At 39.9% G+C, this 23,280-nt stretch overlaps 1 protein-coding gene across 4 annotated transcripts in view; it reads left to right on the top strand.

Moving 5' to 3' along the window:
- The window catches only part of DYNC1I1 (dynein cytoplasmic 1 intermediate chain 1), a 336,617-nt gene that overhangs the window by 261,162 nt on the left and 52,175 nt on the right, over nt 1-23,280 (top strand). For all 4 annotated transcript variants that reach the window (XM_082398343.1, XM_082398344.1, XM_082398342.1 and 1 more), the window contains one exon: nt 754-898. In XM_082398343.1, the coding sequence (XP_082254469.1) occupies nt 754-898 (145 nt within the window). The remainder of the gene's footprint in view (nt 1-753; nt 899-23,280) is intronic.

Below are 23,280 nucleotides of genomic sequence, written 5' to 3'. Positions count from 1 at the left end.
CTTTCAGTGAAAACATCATTTTCTCCATATGACATTTAAGTTATTTTGCCTATTATTTTGTGGTGACAAGGGTTTCCACAAAGTTTTACATTTTCAGGTATGTCAGCTTAGTTTAAGAACTTTTTCTCAAAAGGGTAAATGCAAGTATTCAAGGATATATGGAGCTTTATAGCCAATAGGCTCCCCGGAAGGAGTTAAAATGGGAATTGTGTCAAAGTCACCACAAGAGTAGAATCATCTTATTATAAATATGAAAGCTCTGAGATCTGAGTGTACAGTCGTCCCCTGGTATCTGAATCCACGGGGAATTGGTTCCAGAAGCCCCTGCAGGTACCAAAATCTGAGGATGCTCAAGTCCCTTCTATAAAACGGCGCAGTACAGTCAGACCTCCATATCGCGGGCTCCGCGTCTGCGGTTATAGAGGGCCGGCTGCATGTGTTTTGCATCAAAGCAGCTGCAACGACAGTGATGGGCTTTGAGGCACTCCTGAAAAAGGATTAAATGATAAAAATTTGATATTAAATTCTGAAAATTAAAAAGATGTTATCGCCCCATATTGTTTTTTTAATCACCAAGAGTAGTATAGCATTTATTTCTCTCAGGGTAACTGTGAAAGTGGTTTCATCTCTGATGGTTTATGGCTGTGCTAAATTATGGAGAAGTAATCACGCAGAAACAAGCCTAGTTTTTGTAAAGTAATCAGTGCTTTGCGAAGGTCACTGAAACTCTGCTCTTGTGTGGTCTTTGTGCAGCAAAGCAGGTATTGGGGAAGTCTTCGAAGGCCACCAAGGGCCAGTGACAGGAATTAACTGCCACATGGCAGTGGGCCCAATCGACTTTTCACACCTGTTTGTCACGTCGTCGTTTGACTGGACCGTCAAACTGTGGACCACAAAGGTAAGAAAAACCTTGATTTACATTCCCAGGTAATACACAGGGGAAGAGGACAATTTTGTCCCCTGGGAGGAGTTGTAGGGAACCTGAAGTCTCTTCCAGGAGACCTGGCATTAGGGATTTGTACAACCTTCTGGTGAACCTGACCTGCCTCAGAGCTAGTTAAGCCTCACTTTCTCAGTCCATTTTATTTATTTTAACATATATAAGTAATACTGGAGAACACTCTAATTGTAAGAATTCGAACAATGCAAATAATGATAAAACAGGTCCTCCTTCACCAATACTTAGCCTGCCCATGACATTGCCTTCATTGCCTTCCATCCCAGGTACCCTCTGCTATCAGTTTAGTGTTGAGTGTCCAGAGCATTGCAGTACTTACTCACATACATCTGTACCTATGGAAATACAGGACTTGAGACTTGGGTTTCTTGGTTTTGGGGGTTTGGGTTTTGGGGTTTTTTTGAGTTCTTGATGGTTTTTAAGCTAGTAAATGGCACCATCCTATTTGTGCTTTCACAAGTAATTCTGACCATGTTTGGGAGCAAGAAAAACTAGAAAAAGCCACCTAGAAGGAAGGTGCAGGAGTCCAGGGAAGAAATGACAGTGGCTTAGATCAGTAGTTTGGAATGGAGAGAAGTAGATGGATTTGAGAATCATTTATGAGGTAAAAGCCACAGAAACTGGTGATTGATTTGATACAAGGAAGGTGAGAGAGGGAGTCAGCAGGAAAAAACCCAGGTTTAAGACTGGGGCAACTGGAGATCTGTGGTGGCACTCATTGCGGTGGAGAACACCCAAGGAGGCGCATGTTGGTGAGGAGGGATGTACAGGTCGTATTTAAGGTGGCTGGGAGGCACAGTTCACAGCCTTCACTACGCAGTTTGATAATTGGGACAGAAGCAGAGGGAGCACTTTGGGCTGCTCATACGGACCTAGTTGCAATCAGAACAACGATTATTAAGTCCAAGGAGTGGACTTTAAAAGAAATGCTAAAACACAATGCAGAGAAAGAGAAATATTTAGGAAATAAACAGGAGAAATGGAAGTAGAAAAAAAAGATTAAAAAGTAACAACTCAAGAAATAGGAAAAAATTAGAATTGTTTGCGTATAGGGCTTCCGGGGTATTAATGGAGAGGACTGTGTCAAGATGACAGAATTGGCTCTTAACTGTATGAAAAACAACCACACTTAGAAATTCAAACTCAAACCAAGCTGAGAAACCTCAACTATGAGATTGACACAAATCCAAAAGATAACATACTCTGTGAGGAGACCGAAAGAAAACAACCATTCTAATACATTGTCATTGGAAATGCAAACGGTACAATGCTAATGGAGGGGAATTTGGCAATATCTAAAAATAATGAATGCATATTTGCTCACTGACAGAGCAATTCCCGCTTCTAGGATTCTATGCCAAAGATGTACTAGCAATAAATAAGAAAAAGACTTATGCAGAGGGATATTTGTTCAAAGACTACCTTGAATAGCAAAACATTGGAAAAACCCCAAAAGTCCATCAATAGGACACTGGACAAATCAAAAGTATGATACATCCACATGAAGGAGTACTATTCAGATGTAGAAAGAAATGAAGATGTCCATATGCTTATTATGAAGTGATCTCTAGAATATAGAGATCACTATATTTTTAAATGAGAAACGTAAATAGTATGTTGTCACCATTTAATATTTACTTATACATTTTTTAAATTTAATTTTTATTTTATAGTTGATTTACAATGTTTTGTTAGTTTCAGGTATACAGCAAAGTGCTTCAGTTCATTCTCAGATTCTTTTCCCATATGGGTTATTACAGAATATTGAGCCGGGCTATACAGTAGGTCCTTGTTGATTATTTTATATAAAGTAGTGTGTACACGTTAATCCCAATCTCCTGATGTATCCCTCCCCCAACCTTTCCCCTTTGGTAACCATAAATTTGTTTTTGAACTCTGTGAGTCTGTTTCTGTTTTGTAAATAAGTTCATTTGTATCATTTTTTTAGATTCCACATGTAAGTGATATATATTTGTATTTCTCTGACTTCACTTAGTATAATAATCTCTAGGTCCACCCATGCTGCTGCAAACGGCATTATTTCATTCTTTTTTGTGGCTAATATTCCATTGTATATATGTACCACATCTTCTTTATCCATTCCTCTGTTGATGGACATTTAGACTGCCTCCATGTCTTCGCTGCTGTAAATAGTGCTGCAGTGAACATTGGGGTGCATGTTTCTATTTGAATTATGGTTTTCTCCAGATATATGCCCATGAGTGGGATTGCTAGATCATATGGTAGTTCTAGTTTTAGATTTTTAAGGAGCCTCCATACTGTACTCCATAATGGTTGTACCAATTTATATTCCCACCAACAGTGTAGGAGGGTTCCCTTTTCTCCACACCCTCTCCAGCATTTATTGTTTGTAGACTTTGATGATGGCCATTCTGACCAGCGTGAGGTGATACCTCATTGTAGTTTTGATTTGCATTTCTCTGATAATTAGCAAAGTTGAGCATCTTTTCATGTGCTTTTTGGGCATCTGTATGTCTTCTTTGGAGAAATGTCTGTTTCAACCTTCTGCCCACTTCTTGATTGTGTTGATTGGTTTTTTTTTGTTTGTTTTTGGTTTTTTTTTTTTGATATTGAGCTGCATTAGCTATATGTATATTTTGGAGATTAATCCCTTGTTGGTCACTTCGTTTGCAAATATTTTCTCTCATTCTGTGGGTTGTCTTTTTGTTTTGTTTTTGGTTTCCTTTGCTATGCAAAAGCGTTGAAGTTTCATTAGGTCCCATTTGTTTATTTTTGTTTTTATTTTCATTACTCTAGGAGGTGGATCCAGAAAGATATTGCTGAGATTTATGTCAAAGAGTGTTCTGCCTGTGTTTTCCTCTAAGAGTTTTATAGTATCCAGTCTTACATTTAGGTCTTGAATCCATTTTGAGTTTATTTTTGTGTACAGTATTAGGGAGTGTTCTAATTTCATTCTTTTGCACGTAGCTGTCCAGTTTTCCCAGCACCACTTATTAAAGAGACTGTCTTTTCTCCATTGTATATTCTTGCCTCCTTTGTCGTAGATTAATTGACCATAGGTGCATGGGTTTATTTCTGGGCTTTCTATCCTGTTCCACTTATCTGTATATCTGTTTTTGTGCCAGTACCATACTGTTTTGATGGCTGTAGCTTTGTAGTATAATCTGAAGTCAGGGAGCCTGATTCCTCCAGCTCTGTTTTTCTTTCTCAGGATTGCTTTGCCTATTCAGGGTCTTATGGGTTTCTGTACAAATTTTAAAAGTTTTGTTCTAGTTCTTTGAAAAATACCATTGGTAATTTAGTAGGGATTGCATTGAATCTGTAGATTGCCTTGGATAGTATAGTCATTTTGACAATATTGAGTCTTCCCATCCAAGAACTTGGTATAACTTTCCATCTGTTTGTATCGTCTTCAATTTCTTTCATCAGCATCTTATAGTTTTCAAAGTACAGGTCTTTTGCCTCCTTAGGTAGGTTTATTCCTAGGTATTTTATTCTTTTTGATGCAGTGGTAAATGGGATTGTTTCCTTAATTTCTCTTTCTGATCTTTTGTTGTTAGTGTATAGAAATGCAAGAGATTTCCCTGTATTAATTTTGTATCCTGCAACTTTACCAAGTTTGTTTATGAACTCTAGTAGTTCTCTGGTAGCATCTTCAGGATTTTCTGTATATAGTATCATGTCATCTGCAAATGGTGACAGTTTTACTTCTTTTCAAATTTGGATTCCTTTTATTACTTTTTCTTCTCTGATTGCTGTGATTAGAGGACTTCCAAAGCTATGTTGAATAAAAGTGGTAAGAGTGAACATTCTTGTCTTGTTCCTGATCTTAGAGGAAATGCTTTCAGCTTTTCACCATTGAGTATGATGTTACCTGTGGGTTTGTCATATATGGCCTTTATTATGTTGAGGTAGGTTCCCTCTATGCCCACTTTCTGGAGACTTTTTATCATAAATGGCTGCCGAATTTTGTCAAAACAATTTTCTGCTTCTATTGAGATGATCATATGGTTTTTATTCTTCAGTTTGTTAATGTGGTGCATCACACTGATTGATTTGCAGATATTGAAAAAGCCTTGCACCCCTGGGATAAATCCCACTTGATTATGGTGTATGATCCTTTTAATGTATTGTTGGATTCAGTTTGCTAGTAATATTTTGTTGAGGATTTTTGCATCTATGTTCATTAGTGATATTTGCCTATAATTCTCTTTTTTTGTGATATCTTTTGTCTGGTTTTGGTATCAGGGTGATACCTCATAGAATGAGTTTGGGGGTGTTCCTTCCCCTGTAATTTTTTGGAATAGTTTCAGAAGTATAGGTGTTAGCTCTTCTCTAAATGTTTGATAGAATTCGCCTGTGAAGCCATGTGGTCCTGGAGTTTTGGTTGTTGGGAGTTTTTAAATCACAGTTTCAATTTCAGTGCTTGTGATTGGTCTATTCATATTTTCTATTCCTGGTTCAGTTTGGGAGATTGTACCTTTCTAAGAATTTGCCCATTTCTTCTAGGTTGTACATTTTATTGGCATATAGTTGCTTGTAGTAGTCTTTTATGATCCTTTGTATTTCTGTGATGTCAGCTGTAACTTCTCCTTTTTCATTTCTAATGTTATTGATTTGAGCCCTCTTTTTTTCTTGATGATTCTGGCTAAAGGTTTGTCAATTTTGTTTATCTTTTCAAAGAACCAGCTTTTAGTTTCACTGATCTTTTCTGTTGTTTTCTTTGTCTCTATTTAATTTATTTCTGCTCTGATGTTTATGATTTCTTTCCTCCTACTAACTTTGGGTTTTGCTTATTCTTCTTTTTCTAGTTGCTTTAGGTGTAAGGTTAGATTGTTTATTTGGGATTTTTCTTGTTTCCTGAAGTAAGATTGTATTGCTATAAACTTCCCTTTTGAGAACTGCTTTTGCCACATCCCATAAGTTTTGGATTGTTGTGTTTTCATTGTCTTTTGTCTCTAGGTATTTTTTTAAATTTCCTCTTTGATTTCTTCAGTGATCCATTGGTTGTTTAGTAGCATATTGTTTAGCCTCCACATGTTTGTGGTTTTTACAGTTTTTTTCTTGTAGTTGATTTCTAATCTCATAGCATTGCAGTCAGAAAAGATGCTTGATATGATTTCAGTTTTCTTAAATTTATCGAGGCTTGCTTTATGGCCCAGCATTTGATCTATCCTAGAGAATATTCCACGTGCACTTGGAAGAATGTGTATTCTGCTGCTTTTGGATGGAATGCTCTATAAATATCAAGTCCATCTGGTCTAATGTGGCATTTAAGGCCTGTGTTTCCTTATTGATTTTGTGTCTGGATGATCTGTCCATTGATGTACGTGGGGAGTTAAAGTCCCCCAGTATTATTGTCTTACTCTCGATTTTCCCTTTTATGGCTGTTAGCATTTGGCTTATATATTGAGGTGGTCTTATGTTGGGTGCATATGTATTTACAATTTACAATTGTTATATCTTCTTCTTGGATTGATCACTTGATCATTATGTAGTATCCTACTTTGTCTCTTGTAACAGTCTTTATTTAAAGTCTATTTTGTCTAATATGAGTATTGCTACTCTAGCTTTCTTTTGATTTTCATTTGCATGGAATACCTTTTTCCATCCCCTCACTTTCACTCTGTATGTGTCCCTAAATCTGAAGTGGGTCTCTTATAGACAGCATATATATGGGTCTTGTTTTTGTATCCTTTCAGCCAGTCTGTGTATTTTGTTTGGAGCACTTATTCGTTTATGTTTAAGGTAATTACTGATACGTATGTTCTTATTGCCATTTTGTTAATTGTTTTGGATTTGTTTTTGTAGGTCTTTTTTCTTCCCTTCCTCTTTTGTTCTCTTTTGTGATTTGATGACTATTGTTGTGTTTGGATTGCTTTTTCTTTTCTCGTGTGTGTGTATCTATTGTAGATTTTTGGTTTGTGGTTACCATGAGGTTTTGATATAGCAGTCTATGTATATACAAGGTTGTTTTAAGTAGCTGGTCTCTTAATTTCAAATGCATTTGCAATATCCCACATTTGTTTTCTCTTCTCATGATTGCTGGTTTTGATATCATATTTGTGTGTGGATGATTTCCTACTTTTACTGTATATTTGCCCTTACTGGTGAGCTTTCCCGTTCATAATTTTCTTGTTTCTAGTTATGGCCTTTTCTTTTCTGCCTAGAGAAGTTCTTTTAGCATTTGTTGCAAAGCTGGTCTGGTTGTGCTGAATTCTGTTTGCTTTTGCTTGTCTGTAAAGCTGTTGATTTCTCTGTTAAATCTGAGTGAGAGCTTTGATGGGTAGAATATTCTTGCTTGTAGGTTTTTCCCTTTCATCACTTTATTTTTTTTAATTTATTTATTTAATTTATTTATTTTTGGCTGCGTTGGGTCTTCGTTGCTGCACGTAGGCTTTCTTTAGTTGCAGCGAGCGGGGGCTACTCCTCATTGCAGTGTGCAGGCTTCTCATTGCAGTGGCTTCTCCTGTTGCAGAGCATGGGCTCTAGGCAAGCAGACTTGAGTAGTTGTGGCATGCAGGCTCAGTAGTTGTGGCGCACAGGCTTAGTTGCTCTGCGGCATGTGGGATCTTCCTGGACGAGGGCTCAAACCCATGTCCCCTACATTAGCAGGTGAATTCTTAACCACTGCACCACCAGGGAAGTTCCCTTTCATCACTTTAAATATATTGTGCCACTCCCTTCTGGCCTGCAGAGTTTCTGCTGAGAAATCAGCTAATAACCTTATGGGAGTTCCCTTGTATGTTATTTGTCGCTTTTCCCTTGTTGCTTTTAATATTTTTTCTTTGTCTTTAATTTTTGTCAGTTTGATTGCTATTTGTCTCAGTGTGTTCCTCCTTGCGTTTATCCTGTCTGGGACTCTCTGCACTTTCTGTACTTGGGTGACTGTTTCCTTTTCCATGTTAGGGAAGTTTTCAGCTATTATCTCTTCAAATATTTTCTCAGGTCTTTTCTCTCCTCTCCTTTCGGGCCCCCTATAATGCAAATATTGGTGCATCTAATGTTGCCCCAGAGGTCTCTTAGACTGTCCTCATTTCTTTTAAGTCTTTTTTCTTTATTCTGTTTTGCAGCAGTGATTTCCACCAATCTGTCTTCCAGCTCACTTATTCGTTCTCCTGCCTCATTTATTCTGCTATTGATTCCTTCTAGTGTATTTTTCATTTTGGTTATTGTATTTCTGTTTGTTCTTTAAAGCTTCCAGCTCTTTATTAAACATTTCTTGTATCCTCTCAGTCTGTGCCTCCATTCTTTTTTCCAAGATCTTGGATCATCTTTACTATCATTACTCTGAATTCTTTTTCAGGTAGTTGCCTATCTCCACTTCATTTAGTTGTTCTTCTTTATCTTGTTCTTTCATCTGGAACATATTTCTCTGCTGTCTCATTGTGCCTAACTTTTTGTGTTTGTGGTCTCCATTCCTCAGGCTACAGGGTTGTAGTTCTTCTTGCTTCTGGTGTCTGACCCCTGGTGGGTGAGATTGGTCTAGGGGCTTGTGCAGGCTTCCTGGTGGGAAGGCCTGGTGCCTACTCACTGGTAGGTGGAGCTGGGTCTTGTCACTCTGGTGACAGGGGCAGGGCCATGTCAAGGGGTGTGTTTATAGGTGGCTTTTGGCTCAGGACAACTTTAGGCGGCCTCTCTGCTGATGGATGGAACTGTGTACTCACCCTGTTGGTTGTTTGGCCTGAGGCATCCCCGCACTGGAGCCTGCAGGCTGTTGGGTGGGGCCGGGTCTCGGTGCCAAAATGGTAACCTCCGGGAGAGCTCATGCAGATGAGTATTCCCTGGGGCCTCCACCACCAGTGTCATTGCCCCCCAGTGAGCCACAGCCAACCCCCGCCTCCCCAGTAGACCCTCTAAGACCCATAGGTAGGTCTGGCCCAGGCTCCTATGGAGGCACTGCTTTGTCCTGGGTCCCAGTGCACATGAAACCTTGTGTGTGCCCTCCAAGAGTGGAGTGTCTGTTTCCCCCAGTCCTGTGGAGCTCCTGCACTCAAGCCCTGCTGGCCTTCAAAGCCAAATGCTCTGGGGGCTCCTCCTCCTGATGCCAGACCCTCAGGCTGGGGAGCCTGACGTGGAGCTCAGAACTCTCACTCCTGTGGGAGAACCTCTGCCATATAATTATTTTCCAGTTTGTGGATTGCCCACCTGGCAGGTATGGGATTTGATTATACTGTGAAAGCACCCCTCCTAGTGTTTCACTATGGCTTCTTCTTTGGCTTTATGTGTAGAATATCTTTTTTGGTAGGTTCAAGTCTTTTTTGTTGATGGCTGTTCAGCAGTCAACTGTGATTTTTGGTGTTTTCGTGAGAGGAGTTGAGCTCAAGTCCTTCTACTCTGCCATCTTGTCTCCTCCCCTAAATTAAATATCTACTTATACATTTTTAAAAGTTGGAAAGATGAACCACACACACACAAAAATTATTACTTAGAGACTGGAGGCTGAAAGGAACAGCCATACTTCTTTGAATATACCTTGGCAGTTTGGTTTGGGAACTATGTAAATATTTTACATAGTTATAAAACAAAATAAAGTAAGTTTTACAATTGGTTCTTTTTCATTGAAGTAACATGAAATCAACTTTAGTGTGGCTCAAATTGGACGCAGAACCTTACAGTGTGGGACAATTCTAAATGACTTCAAAACCCTGCATTTTTTTTTAATTAATTAATTAATTAATTAATTTTTGGCTGTGTTGGGTCTTCGTTTCTGTGCGAGGGCTTTCTCCAATTGCGGCGAGCGGAGGCCACTCTTCATTGCGGTGCTCTGGCCTCTCACTGTCGCGGCCTCTCCCATTGCGGAGCACAGGCTCCAGACGTCCAGGCTCAGTAGTTGTGGCTCATGGGCCTAGTTGCTCCGCGGCATGTGGGATCTTCCCAGACCAGGGCTCGAACCCGTGTCCCCTGCATTGGCAGGCAGTTTCTTAACCACTGCGCCACCAGGGAAGCCCAAAACCCTGCATTTTTGACTATACATTCCAAAAGAGATATATTTTAAGGATAAAAAGGATTCCCCTCAAAAATCTTTAACTACTTCTAGTACTCATATTGCTGATGATCATATTGTTACTGTCTCTTATACTGTTGCCTTTGTATGTTGATGTTGATGTTTGTGAGAGTTGATGTCATTGAGAATTCATATTAACAGCAGGGTTGAAAAGAGATGCAAATACACAAAGTTAGGTAAAAACTCTGTCATAATCCTAAATTTGAGTTGGACATATCAGTAAGAACTCATGGTGTGTGTTACCTCTAAATCGAAAAGAATACATATTCACAGCTCTATCTACCGAAAAGGTTTAGAAACAAATGCCCAATCCAATAGCAGTGACTCTTCTGGGGTCCAGATTGTGCTTTCTAAATACCAGTTCCACTAAAAGAAACCAGAGATCCTGGAAGAAATTACTGATTCTAGATCTGGAGCAGGAAATGTAGAAAATGAGCTTGGAATATTTCATCATAATAGAAAGCAAGGAAGCTAACAAATGCTATGAATTTCTTGTCAAAGAGTTTGGAAGCCAAGCTTAATAAGCTTTTACTGTCTATAAGTAATAGATTGAGTTCATAATGATACTGAAAAAAGAAAAAAAAAAACCTCATTGGTCATCTTTGGAGAATATTAGGGAGACCAACTGATTATTTTAAAAACTAATAACTAGGGACTTCCCTGGTGGCGCAGTGGTTGAGAATCCGCCTGCAAATGCAGGGGACACGGGTTCAAGCCCTGGTCCGGGAAGATCCCACATGCCATGGAGCAGCTAAGCCCATGCACCACAACTACTGAGGCTGCGCTCTAGAGCCCGCGAGCCACAACTACTGAGCCCGTGTGCCTAGAGCCCGAGCTCTGCAACAAGAGAAGCCACTGCAAAGAGAAGCCCATGCACCACAGTGAAGAGTAGCCCCTGCTCACTGCAACTAGAGAAAGCCTGCACGCAGCAACAAAGACCCAACAACAAAGACCCAATGCAGCCAAAAATAAATAAGTAATTTATTTAAAAAAACAAAACACTAATAACTAAAGGAAAGAATCAGTCATTTATTCTGAAAGAGTCAAAGATTTGTTCTGTCTTTTCTGTGATTTGTATTGCAGGGTTACTAAATAGTTGATGGGAGTAGTTTTTCTTTATAGACATATTCCAGCTATTATGGGAAGAAGAAATGATAGGATTTGAATATTATCATTTTGCAACCCCTAATGATCTAAGCAATGGTTATTGCTGATAATGTCTTAAAAATAGAAACCACCTTCATAATTATGGAAGTATACAATACCACCTTTGAAGTAGGCTTGTCCCCCAGATCAAATCTGAATCTTATCAATCTACCAGATCTCTGAATTTAGAGGCAGTAGGAGACACAGATGCGAAATGTTAAATAATACCACCGGCATGCAATCAGCCAAATCCAGACTGGGGAAATCTGTAGGACAACTGATCTCATTTCAACAACAAAACCAAAAAATTTTTTTTCAAGGAAAAAGAAAGAAATAGAGGTGGAAGCTATATGCCAAAACAAAATAGAACAAAACAAAACTTGAGACATTTCAACCAGTCTCAAAATATGGATCCTGTATAGATCTTGATTCAAGCAAACAGCCCATTAAAAAATTAGAAGGCTATTAGGGAAATGTGAATATTGACTGAATATTTGTTGATAAATATGAATTATTATTTTAGGTGTCATAATGATATTGTGATCATTTTAAGTGGTTTGACCTTTAAGGAGATACACAGAAATATTTACAGAAGAAGTCATATGATGTCAGGGATTTGCTTCACAATAATCTTTTGGGAAGGGGAGAGCTTGTGGTTGTAGATGAATAGGATGGGCGATGTGTTGATAAATATTGAAGTTGGATATTCTATTTCTAAATATGTTTGAAATTTTCTATAATAAAAAAACTAAGAAGGCAAAAGAGGAGGGAGTGATCAACAGTAACAAATACTTCAGAGAAGTAGCATCGAGACTGCCACATGTCCCTTGTATTTAGCAACTCCACTGGTGCCCATGGCAAGTACAGTCCCATTGGAGTGCGTTGAGAGTGGAACACAGATTAAGGAGGGTAAGGAGTGAGAGGAAAACAAGAAGTGCTGAAGAAAAATCCAGAAGCTTGGCTACAGGAAGAGGAAGATGGAAAATGGAGAGAGGGTTTTTCTTCTTCTTTCTATTCTTTCCTTTTTTTTTTTAAGACTGTAGAGACTCTTGAGGATATTGCTGTTGTGGAAGAGCCAGTAAAGAAAAAGAGTAGAAAAAAACCTATAAGCATAAGGCAGAGAGAGGATCCTGAAAATGCTGGAGTGAATGGGATGCAGAGCATAGGCAGGGGGTGAGTTTTACACTTGAGCAGTGACACCTTTTTCTGGTGTAACAAAGGAACAGGAAAGGATGGGGGCAAATATACATAGGTGTGTAGGTTTGGTGAATGAAAGCAGAGAGAACTCTCGATTGATTCTATTTTCTCAGTGAGGTAGGAGATGAAGTATTCTGCTGAGTGGGAAGTGCTGAAGGGAGCAGAAGGCAGGTGCTGAAGGGAGCAGGTTTCACTTGGTCACAGAAGAGAACAGGAAGGGCTGATTAGGGAAACAAAGATGGACTCGGGCAGTGTGGAGGACCCAACTGGGTTGGAGACCAGGATGTTTTAGTGGCATCAGTCTTCAGGGCTGACTTCCTCTGAGAGAACTTGGCAGCACAAATATGGACAGGGATGAGATGGACAGTTAGTTGGACCCTGGGCTGGAGCTTTGCCATAATATGACGGAAGGACAACAGAATATAGGATTTGGAGATGTGGACAAGACAGTGTTTGATGTTAGACTAAGGATTCTAAGCTGGAGCAGGAAGGAAATGAAAAGAGAAAGAGGGCTTCCCTGGTGGCGCAGTGGTTGAGAATCTGCCTGCCAATGCAGGGGACACAGGTTCGAGCCCTGGTCTGGGAGGATCCCACATGCTGCGGAGCAACTAAGCCTGTGCGCCACAACTACTGAGCCTGTGCGTCTGGAGCTTGTGCTCCGCAGCAAGAGAGGCCCGCGCACCATGATGAAGAGTGGCCCCCACTCGCCGCAACTAGAGAAGGCCCTCGCACAGAAACGAAGACCCAACACAGCCCAAAATAAATAAATAAATAATTTTAAAAAAAAAAATAAGAAAGTAGGACTTCCCTGATGGCGCAGTGGTTAAGAATCCGCCTGCCGGGGCTTCCCTGGTGGCGCAGTGGTTGAGAATCTGCCTGCCAATGCAGGGCACACGGGTTCGAGCCCTGGTCTGGGAAGATCCCACATGCCGCGGAGCAACTGGGCCCGTGAGCCACAACTAGTGAGCTTGAGCGTCTGGAGCCTGTGCTCCGCAACGAGAGGCCGCGATAGTGAGAGGCCCGCGCACCGCGATGAAGAGTGGCCCCCACTCGCCGCAACTGGAGAAAGCCCTCACACAGAAACGAAGACCCAACACAGCAAAAATAAAAATAATAAATAAATAATAAATTAAAAAAAAAAAAGAAAGTAAAGGGAGTAGGCGTTTGGAAGGCCCTATAAGATCAAAGAACATTATGAAGACAGTAATTGGGTAAGAGAATTAGTAAATTTTTAGAAATTGTTAGAATTAGTAAATTGTTAGAAAGTGGGATGTTTGGATTTAGCATTTCACAGCTGAAATAATTGCAAGTGATTAAAAAAAAAAAAAAAAGGGTCCAGGATGTGGTCATGTCTGTAGCTGAAGTCCAGTGAAGTTGTAGTTCACTGGAGATGAGGTAGTCACGGAAATAAAAGGTCAGGGTTCTAGTATGCTGTGTGCTTTGAAGTGGGCCAGGATAATAATGGCAAAATAAGAATAGAGAAGAAGATGGTGATCCAGGTGCTAAAGTCTTCAGTGAATTAGGAAGAGAGATCAAAAGAGGTAAAAGGTGGTACAGACAAGTGGCCTGAGCTTAAAAGAAGCAGGACTTTTTCCTGGAGGGCTGAAGAGCCATGAAACAGCCCTGGAGAGCAAGTAAGAAGCTGACTGTCTCACTGTTGTGAAATGGAATACGCCGTGATGAACAGCTTCTACGTGAGGAAACGGCACGGGAGCTGATGGGTTTGAGACAGGCAGTCAAGGGAGTTTTCAATGAGAAGGCTGAGAATGGAGGCACATGACTTTACTATGGAATGAGACATGGAGGGCATGGTGGAAACATCTGGAAAAGAAGGGGAGCAGTGAGTGGTTGGTTCAGGTGAAATAAGTACTAATAGAGATTTCTAGAAAATGCTATGAGAGAGACCACCAGAATGAGGAGGAAAGATGAAAAAAAAATGAGTTCCAAACAGGATGCTAATTTTGCAAATTCTAGTGAGGATAGCATGAAGGGAGAGAGAATTAAAACACATTACATTGCCCTCCCCCCACCAAGTTTCATCTTTAAACCACAGTCAGGGAAGGCTTCCCACTGAAGCAGAAACTTCATTGGAGTAGTTTACCTGGCAAACCATGGACCAGGTTGCATTCCTGGCAGCTGGATCAACAAATGAGCAGCCATTTTCCCCTAGATGGCTGAAAGCAGGTATCCAGTTAGGAAATGACATGCAGTGAGGCTGGAAAGATCAGCGTATAGTTGATTGTGTAGATTTATTTTTATTTTATAAACAGTGACACGTCATTTTATGAAAGAATCAAAATTTAATTTTAGGGAGTTTTCGACGGAAGATGATTTGGAGGGGTTGGGGAGGAGGGACCAACATTTACTGAGGTCATAGTGTGTGCTAGGGCGTTGTGCTAAATGTTACATACAGTGTTATATACATTAGTCCACAAAGTCCTCACAGTAATGAGTAGATAGTATTATTCCATTTTATAGAGGAAAAAGGCATAAGAGAGCTTAAATAACTTGCCTGCTGTGCTAAGTGAGAAAGTGGGGAAACTGGGATTCGAACCCAGGTTTGTGTGACCCCCTAACATGTCCTTTTCCACACCAGCATACTAAGCCTAGAGACAGGAAATCCAGTTACAAGGCTCGTTAGATCATCCCGGTGAGAGCCGTGATGTTGGCAGTGGCAGAAACAGTGAGCTTGTGCGGGAGAACACAAGTCTGAGAGAGAAAATCAAGCACACGTGATGACCAACTGACTTGACAGGGGAGTCAGTGACGATCCTGATGTTTCTGCCTTTGGCATCTGAGTGAAAGAACGGTGGCGCCAGTGACTGAGACAGGAAATAGAGGAGGGGCAGCAGGCTTCAGCTGGGGTAGAAAATTAGCATTCTGGGGCACACTCCGACTGAGGCGCCTGAAACTTGCTCAAAGGTAATTGCAAAAACAGCAGCTCAGGGGGCAAGAGTGGAGTTAAAACTATAGCTATGATAGTGATCAGCATATAGTTAGTCATTTACTCCAAGGGAGAAAATTATGAATAGACTGTGGATGGAAGATGACAAGGGTGTAACCTTGGAGCTGATGCTGCCGCAGGATGAGGAGGAGTACCCAGATCAAAAAGGCAAGAGGAAGGTGGTGTGGAGCTCAGTGAGCAATTTCAGTGGAGCCTTGAGGACAGATTGTAGGTGGCAACAGAGTGAGGAGGGAAGACAGTAGACATGGAAAATACAGACTGCTCTTCCAGCCATTAGGCTGTGAACTGAAGGAGATCCAGTGGTGGCCAGCAGGGGAGGCCGGGCCGAGGAAGGATTTGGTTATTATTCTTTTTGAGAGACTTGAGCATGTTTGTGGCCTGAAGAGAAGGAGCCATTGAAAGGTATAGATCACCAGTGGATGGTTTGAAAAATCGAGAACGGTGATATCAGGTGCCCACGCAGGGTTGGGGTGTGGAGAAGAGGCAGGGCACCGGAAAGACTGGAGAAAAAAGGTTTATGGATAGATTTAGGTAATGGTAGCGGAGGGGGAAGCAGAGAATGACAGAAGGTCCCTATTTTCCGGTGAAGTCAGAGACACTTTTACCTCTGATGGGAACTGGGATGTGGCAGGGAGAGCGGGGAGGTTTGGATCAGGTCCTGTGAGAGATGAGACAGGGCCCTGACTCCAGAGGATGTCTGAACTGCACCAATTTGAGGACCTGCTGGAGCTAAATATCAAAGATGCATTTCACAGGCGATGTCTAATTTCAGTTTTACAAGAATGCTAGGAATTGTGGAAAATTGTCGTTGATGAATCTCTTAGGTCTTCAAAAACCTCCTGACTCTGCCATTCAAACCTGTCCACAACCTGTCCCCAACTTACCATAGCAGGTTGACAAATTCAGGAGTGGGAGATCTACCACTTGTCTACAGGTCTAAACAAAGGGTTCTCAAAGTGTGGCCCCTTGATCAGCATTACCTGGGACTTAATACAAATGCATACTCTCTTGGCCCCACTCCAGAACTTTGCATCTAAAACTCTGGGAGTGAGGCCTGGTAATCTGTGTTGTAATTAACCCTCTACGAGATCCTGATGCTGCTAAAATTTGAAGAGCTGTGCTCTAAACCAATGTGAAGTTCTTTTTCAAATTCTCTATCCTGCAGAGCTGGAGAGGGGGGTTGGGGGGCAGTTCAGTTATTTTCAGGGGTCTCTCCTTTCTCCTCAAGGTTGTGTTAGGGACTGGAGAGCTAGTTCAGGATTCAGGCAGGAGAGCGAAAACCAATGTCCCACTTCCCAGCCAGGTTTCATGATATAATTAGTACCCTACGTGTTCTGACCAGAGGTTTGTACTGTGAATATATTTGAAACCCCAAATTAATCATAACCTTTTGTGGTGATGTACTGGGAACAGTGGTTACACTTGATACTCTTGACAACATTAGGTAGGGTCTTTCTCCTCTTCGTAATCTGAACACACATAAAATTTAAAGGAAATGGAAGCAATACATCCTAAAATTACTAGTCACTTTTGCAAGACTATGCCTGAGCATAACCTTCTTTATATTAATAAAAAGAGCAAAGTGAAAATATAAATATTGTTTTGAAAATACTGTAAATCAAGGCTTTTGGTTTTTGTTTTTTTAAAATTCTTGTTGACAATGAGAATTTTCAGATAGGTGTAGAGCAGAGAAAGAAGTAAGATGGGTAATTATTTTTTAGTTCCTTCTGACAATAATGGTTACCTTGTTAATCTTTATTTTAAACTCATTGGATAACTTAGAGTTCTTTAATCATTTAAACAAAGGTGAAGAAGGTTATGGTGGAGGCTTTCTCAATAATCGAGTTAGTGGTACCCTCACACTTGAGATTGTGTCTTAGTCTATTCAGGCCGCTATAACAAAATATCACAGACTGGGTGGCTTATAAACAACAAAAATTTACTTCTCACAGTTTTGGAAGCTGGAAAGCCCAAGATTAAGGGCCAGCACAGTCACATTCTGGTGAGGTCCCCTTCCTGGTTCATAGCCAGCACAATGTCCTCACTGATGGAGGGGCCTGGGGAGCTCTGTGGAGGTCTCTTTTAGAAGGGCTCTAATCCCATTCACAAGGGCTCCACCCTCACGACCTAATCACCTCCCAAAGGCCCCACCTCCTAATACCATCATGTGTGGGGATTAGGATTTCAACATATGAATTTTGGGGGGATACATTCAGACCATAGCATATTGCAAATAACATAAGGAAGAATCCTTAAGGCAGATTTTTAAAGTGGCTTCGATATAATACTTTGTGCATAAAAATAAGTACTGTGTAGCTCATAAAGGATGCCCCCCCAAAAAAAGGTTTAAAGGAAAACCAAACAACAGGGAAATTTGGCAACACGGACATGCATTTTGTACATTCTACTGACCAAGAATTTACATTTCTAACACAAAGATAATATTAGCAAAGAAAATCTGTATTCCAGGGGAGAATGTGATGCTGGAATTAGCACCCTGAGTGAAATGAATCTAATCTTGATGCCTGTAGCAAAGTCCATATCAATTCACTTTGCATAAGTAATGTGATTGCCAAAGAGACAATAGCACTTCACACACTTTTAGAAGAAACTATGATTCTGAAGATCAGGACTAAAAAATAAAATTCCTCTACACAGGATTTTAGAAATATTGTAGTTAAATTAAAAAGTATATTTGGAGGAAAATGCAGTCATTGTTAACTCTCTTTGTGATTTGAAAAACTAATATTCCCGTTAACTTTATGTATGATTTTATTTAAATTTTGGGGAAAGGCTAAAGAAAGAACATAATTCTTTCTTTTTGGAGGTTTGGGCTTCTAAACATTCCCACAAAGAGTGATTTAGCTCATGAACACCAGATAGCCACATTGCTTATAGAATCTTGAAAAGTTTCAACGATTCTTTCTAGTTTCATTAGTTTAGTTGACTTACTAAGAGAAAATAAGTACAGTTGATCTTTGAACAACATGGAGGTGAGGGCCACCCACCCCTCTCGCAGTTGAAAATCTGAGGACTGCTATCTCTGCCTCAAAACAAAACAAAACAAAACAAAACAAATTTTTGATAAATGACTCACCCAAGGGCAGAAAGCTGAAAGTTTGGATAGAATCAGGACTCAAACCCTAGTTCTTTTGATTCTACATATTGTGATCTCTAATTGAACACATACTTTTCCCCACACTTAGTTAATTGAAAGATCTGTAAAATGAAAATACAGGTGCGACATGTGTAAATGTACCCACACAGTTCAAACCTGTGTTGTTCAAGGGTCAATTGTAATTGCATGTTAGTGACAGAAGCATTGGACGGTTTTTGGTTTTTGGTTTTGGGGGGTTTTTTGGTCAGAAATTTAAGGCAATATAATTAAAGGCATATTTTTTAAAGCATAGGAATGCAACCATTTTTAATAGAGGAGCTTTGTTTATCATCTTAATTATCAACATATTTTAACCCCTTGTAAGAGAGGTAAAGGAAATAAACTCTATGACCCTTGCCTCAGTGGATAAAGCGTAGAAATATAACCGTGTGTAGTAAATAGTTTTGTTATGGTCGGCTACCATATAGGCAGTATACGGAAGAGTCCAAATAAATAGTAGAACAAACAATCAGATGTGTCCCAGCCGGGGTGTGGGACAGGGCTTGGAAGATACAGAGTGTAGGTCCTCTACCTCTCCACGTGGAGGCCTCCCATGGGAGATCTTCCCATGTGAATTCCCACAGTTAGCATCGTGTCCCTTTTCTCTATATGCCTGACGTCTCCTTCCCTCCAACTTACTGGGGGAAAAAAAGCAGAACACAGATACCCACCTTTGACCATGTTGCCCCTTTCCAATCCTGTTTATCGTCTGCCTTTTTTTTTTTCCTACCAAACTGCAGTTTTACCTCCTACACTGTCTTTATGCCCATGATCACCACCAAACCTGCTCCTTCAAATTGCCCTGACATCTTTGCCTGTTCCAAGGTCATTTTGCCATTTTCATTTCCTTTCATGACTTCGCTGTTTCAATAATGTTGATTAGTACCTTGGAAAATTCTTCTTTAAATATATCAATGAAGCTGTTTTTAAGAGAACAGTAAAAAAACTGTATACTTAAGTCTATCCTTGATGATCCTTTTAAACAATAAAAAAAAAAAAGCATTGCCTGAATAAATTCTGTTGACTATCAACTCTTACCTTTTATTGTATCTTAGCGCATTAAATTTCCCATCCATCAAGAAATGCTGGAATTGATGCTTTAGAAATAAAGTATGAACTCTTGGCTGGATTAAAACATTCATTATTCCACTCAGCTTTTCTGTTTGCTGAGGTTTAGGATAATTTTTTTCCTGTACTGTAGTTTAGTGGCTGGACAAGTTATGAGTCTTTGGACTTTTTATCATTGCATCCAGTTTGGAAAGTTTCAGTGGATTCCAATTAAACATTGGGTTAATATTTATTTTGGTCCTGGCACAGCTTCACAAGGATTTGGGTTCTTGATACTATTCGTGTATTTGCCAGGTCAGTCCCTTCCTTTAGACCTCAAAGGGCTCGTTTCTTCCACTTGTGTTGATAATATTCTCTAAGTCCTTCCTGCACTAGAACTTTTGGTCTCTAAAATGCAATTCCTTTATGTTGACTGGTCAGGTGTATGGCCTGACTTAACCCATGTGTCAGTATGTCGGTATTTGATGTGGATCCTGGACAGCACGCTGGGGTGCATTCGTCCAAGAACCTTTCAGGACACACATTTGATTGATGGAAATCACTGACTTCCCCCGAGTGTATCTTGACATTGTATAATCTGTCCTAGCAGTTTACATACGTCTCAGTCCTCTAAGCTTTTAACAAAGCAGTGACTCTGAGAACAAAATTTTCTAAGTGACTGAAGGGTGATGAGTTTGCACAAATTTGAAAGATAATCTTCAATTTTCAAGCAATACTGTGAAATCAATAAATATCACCTATTTCACATTTACATCCTCTGCCAGGGTTAAAATATAAGATGACTGTCTTAGCTGGGTTTTTTTTCCCCCTCCGAACTACTAGAGAGGAATGATCGTTTCAATTTTTCATGAGTAAAAGAAATTGGAAAAATTTTGTTTCTAAGGAAAAACATTGGTTATTACCTTTAAAATGGATTCGTTAAAAATGATTAGGTGTTATAATAAATGTTAAATGTGGCTCTATTGTAGATAATGCAACAATAAAAACAGCTTTGTCTTGCTCACTGAGTCCCATTTAGTATGCGTAGAATTTCTACCCTTTCTCTGTAAGACCGTGAGCTCCTCGAGAGTAGACCCATGTTATTCCATCTGTATCCCCATACTGCTTGGCACCTGCTAAGGCACTTAATAAAATATTGAATTAATACATGGATGAATAATCCCTGGATCTTTTAAAGATGTACATTAAAGACATACTGGAGCAAATATTTAGTTAGCAGTGGTTTTGAGCAGTAAAATTCATAACCATAATTTATAAATGTAATAATTAGAAAACAGGTTAAGCTCTAAAAATCCTATTAGGAAATATTTAAGAAACTATAATTTGGGGGAAATAATCTAAGGCAACCATCTAGGGGTAGAGTGGCCTCCTAATATTTTTCTTACAAAGTAGGTGATTAGAACTCCAATTAGTTTGTAAGAATGATCCAAAGAGAGGGGCAACCAGAGTGTGTGTCCTTACCCACCCCTTTCACTCAAGGTGGTGAGTATTTCTTCAAGTGATCAAGGGAAGAGGTTCCTGAGCAAGCCTGACTGTCATCCCTTGGTTCACTGTTACATGCAGGAACAATCTTTCTAAAGATACCTCTGGGAAAGTCCGTCTCTTGTGGGAAGTGATTCTTTCCAAACGAAGGGGGCTCAACTCTTCTCTAAATCATAGTTTACAAGAGAAATTCCTAACTCAAACTAAAGCAGTGGGGAGGGGATAGAGAAGGAAATGCACTAAAGAAGCTTCTCAAAGTAAGTGACATCCAAGGTGAGGTTTGAAGGACTTAGGTAAAGGGAGAAAGGGAAGGGAATTCAAGCAAAAGGAACAGAGTATTCAAAATCAGAGGCATGGAATAGTTGACACTCTAGCTGTGTGACTTTAGGAAAGTTACTTAACCTCTCTGTGCTGCAGTTTATTCATCTATACAATGGGGATTAAAATACTACCTATCTCATAGGGTACTTGTGAAGATTAAATGAGTTAGTGTACATAAAGCTCTAAGAACAGTGCCAGGCACAGGGTAAACACTATGAAAGAAGTAGCAGTACTATCATTACTATTAAATAGTGTTATTGTTGCTATTGTTGTTATTTGGATATTAAAGTTCAGTTGAACTGGAGCAGTGGGTTCAAGGTGACTGGAAGGGAATAATGAAAGGGTAGCAATTGAGGCAAAAAGCCGGGGATGAAAGGCGGTCTGTGGTGCCATGCAATAGAGTGTAGACTTTCTTCTGGAAATGACAAGGGCAGTGGCTTAGGATAAAGTGGGGCCTCATTGCCTCTTGCTTGTTGTCATACTGAATGAGACTGGGCAGTAAAGACATCTCACCTTCCCCTCAGGATTTTGAACCACAGGGTCAACCTCATGTTCTACATCTGCTACCGCTTCATCAGATTACCAGCAATATTTGTGTTCTACATTAACACCTGGATTCAGCCCATAGATCTCTCTTAAATCAACATTAGTTAGTTGAATTATTAATATACACTCTCACAATTCTACCACATTCAGTAGTAGCATCTCGAGTGACCAGAATGTTTACTTTTGCAACTCTTCATGGGACTCCCCTCCCAATTCACTACTAACCTGAAATATTCAGATGAAGACCAATCATGATGATAAAGACTATAATGGTAGTAATCATCGTAATAATAGAAGTTGCATTCAACTGCATACTTCCATGTGACTGGCATTGTACCAGTGATATCAGGAAATGCTAAGTATATTTTTGTAAACATACTGCCACGTGACCCCTTAATTGTCTCATCTGAGCTTTCTGCTAGCTTGATGTTTACTTGTTCCTCTGTGGTATCTTCAACTGGACTTTTCTTTTTATCAACTTATTATTGTTTTTAAATTTTTGAGCCAAGTATATATTCTCGTCCTTGTCCTTCTTAGCTCCAAACTGCCCTGTCACCACAGTCTTTTCACACCTGTCCCCTGCTTCCCACTGAGTCCTGACCTCTCAAAGGGGATTTAAATATGGCAAGCTAAAGAAAGCACATGTGAGGATTTTTCTTAGTATATTCTGATATCAGTTACTTTTACAATTTCTAGGTTATTTCTTTAACTCGTCTGTTTATTATGTATTGATACACTTTTTCTCAGAGAAGGATATTTCTTTGGTCATCCTTATCCTGTGTCTCATATATGTTAGTTTGCCAGTATTACACACAATATAGGATGAGTAGAATTTGACCATTAGGACAAATTACTACTGTATCAACTTGGGACAATACAAATTGGGAGATTGTTCTCATTCTTCTAGTACTTTGTAAAGAATAAATTAAAGTTTTGTAGAGGAAAAATAAATATAATTAATCTTTGAAAACTCTCAGTTTTCCTTCCAAAGCAGAGTAACAGGCCCTCTCATAAATTCTGGGGAAACAGACCTCAGTGTTTACTACTGGAAGCTCACCAGTGCTGTGGACGTTTCTGGAGAGGAATGTTGTGGAATTGGCGGTAGAGTGAAATAGTTTTCTCTCCTGTCCTCTGTTCATTGGCTTGAACTAAACCCAAGTCAAAAGTAAGAAGCCTCTTATAAGTTGTCATTTTCCTTCTCACTTAGGACCTTCCTTAATGATTAAAAACGTAACTTTTAAACCAGATTTCCCCTTTACCACTCTGCCAGGCCCAGCTGCGTTAAGAGCTGTAATGGGTCCCCAATCAAGGAGTCTCATACCTGAGACTCTTGGCTTCCACCCACCTATGGAACCTAATTTATGCCTGATTGGCTTGGTTTTTCTCTCTCTCAGTTGCACTCCTTTAACAAAATTTAGTAAATGAACTGAGGTTTGCTAGTCTTTTGCTGT

Source organism: Balaenoptera borealis, assembly GCF_965194805.1.
Source record: "Balaenoptera borealis genome assembly, chromosome: 7".
NCBI classification, from domain to species: Eukaryota; Metazoa; Chordata; class Mammalia; order Artiodactyla; family Balaenopteridae; genus Balaenoptera; species Balaenoptera borealis.
Note: the sequence above shows the minus strand (reverse complement) of the source record. Positions and strands in the feature narration are given on the sequence as shown.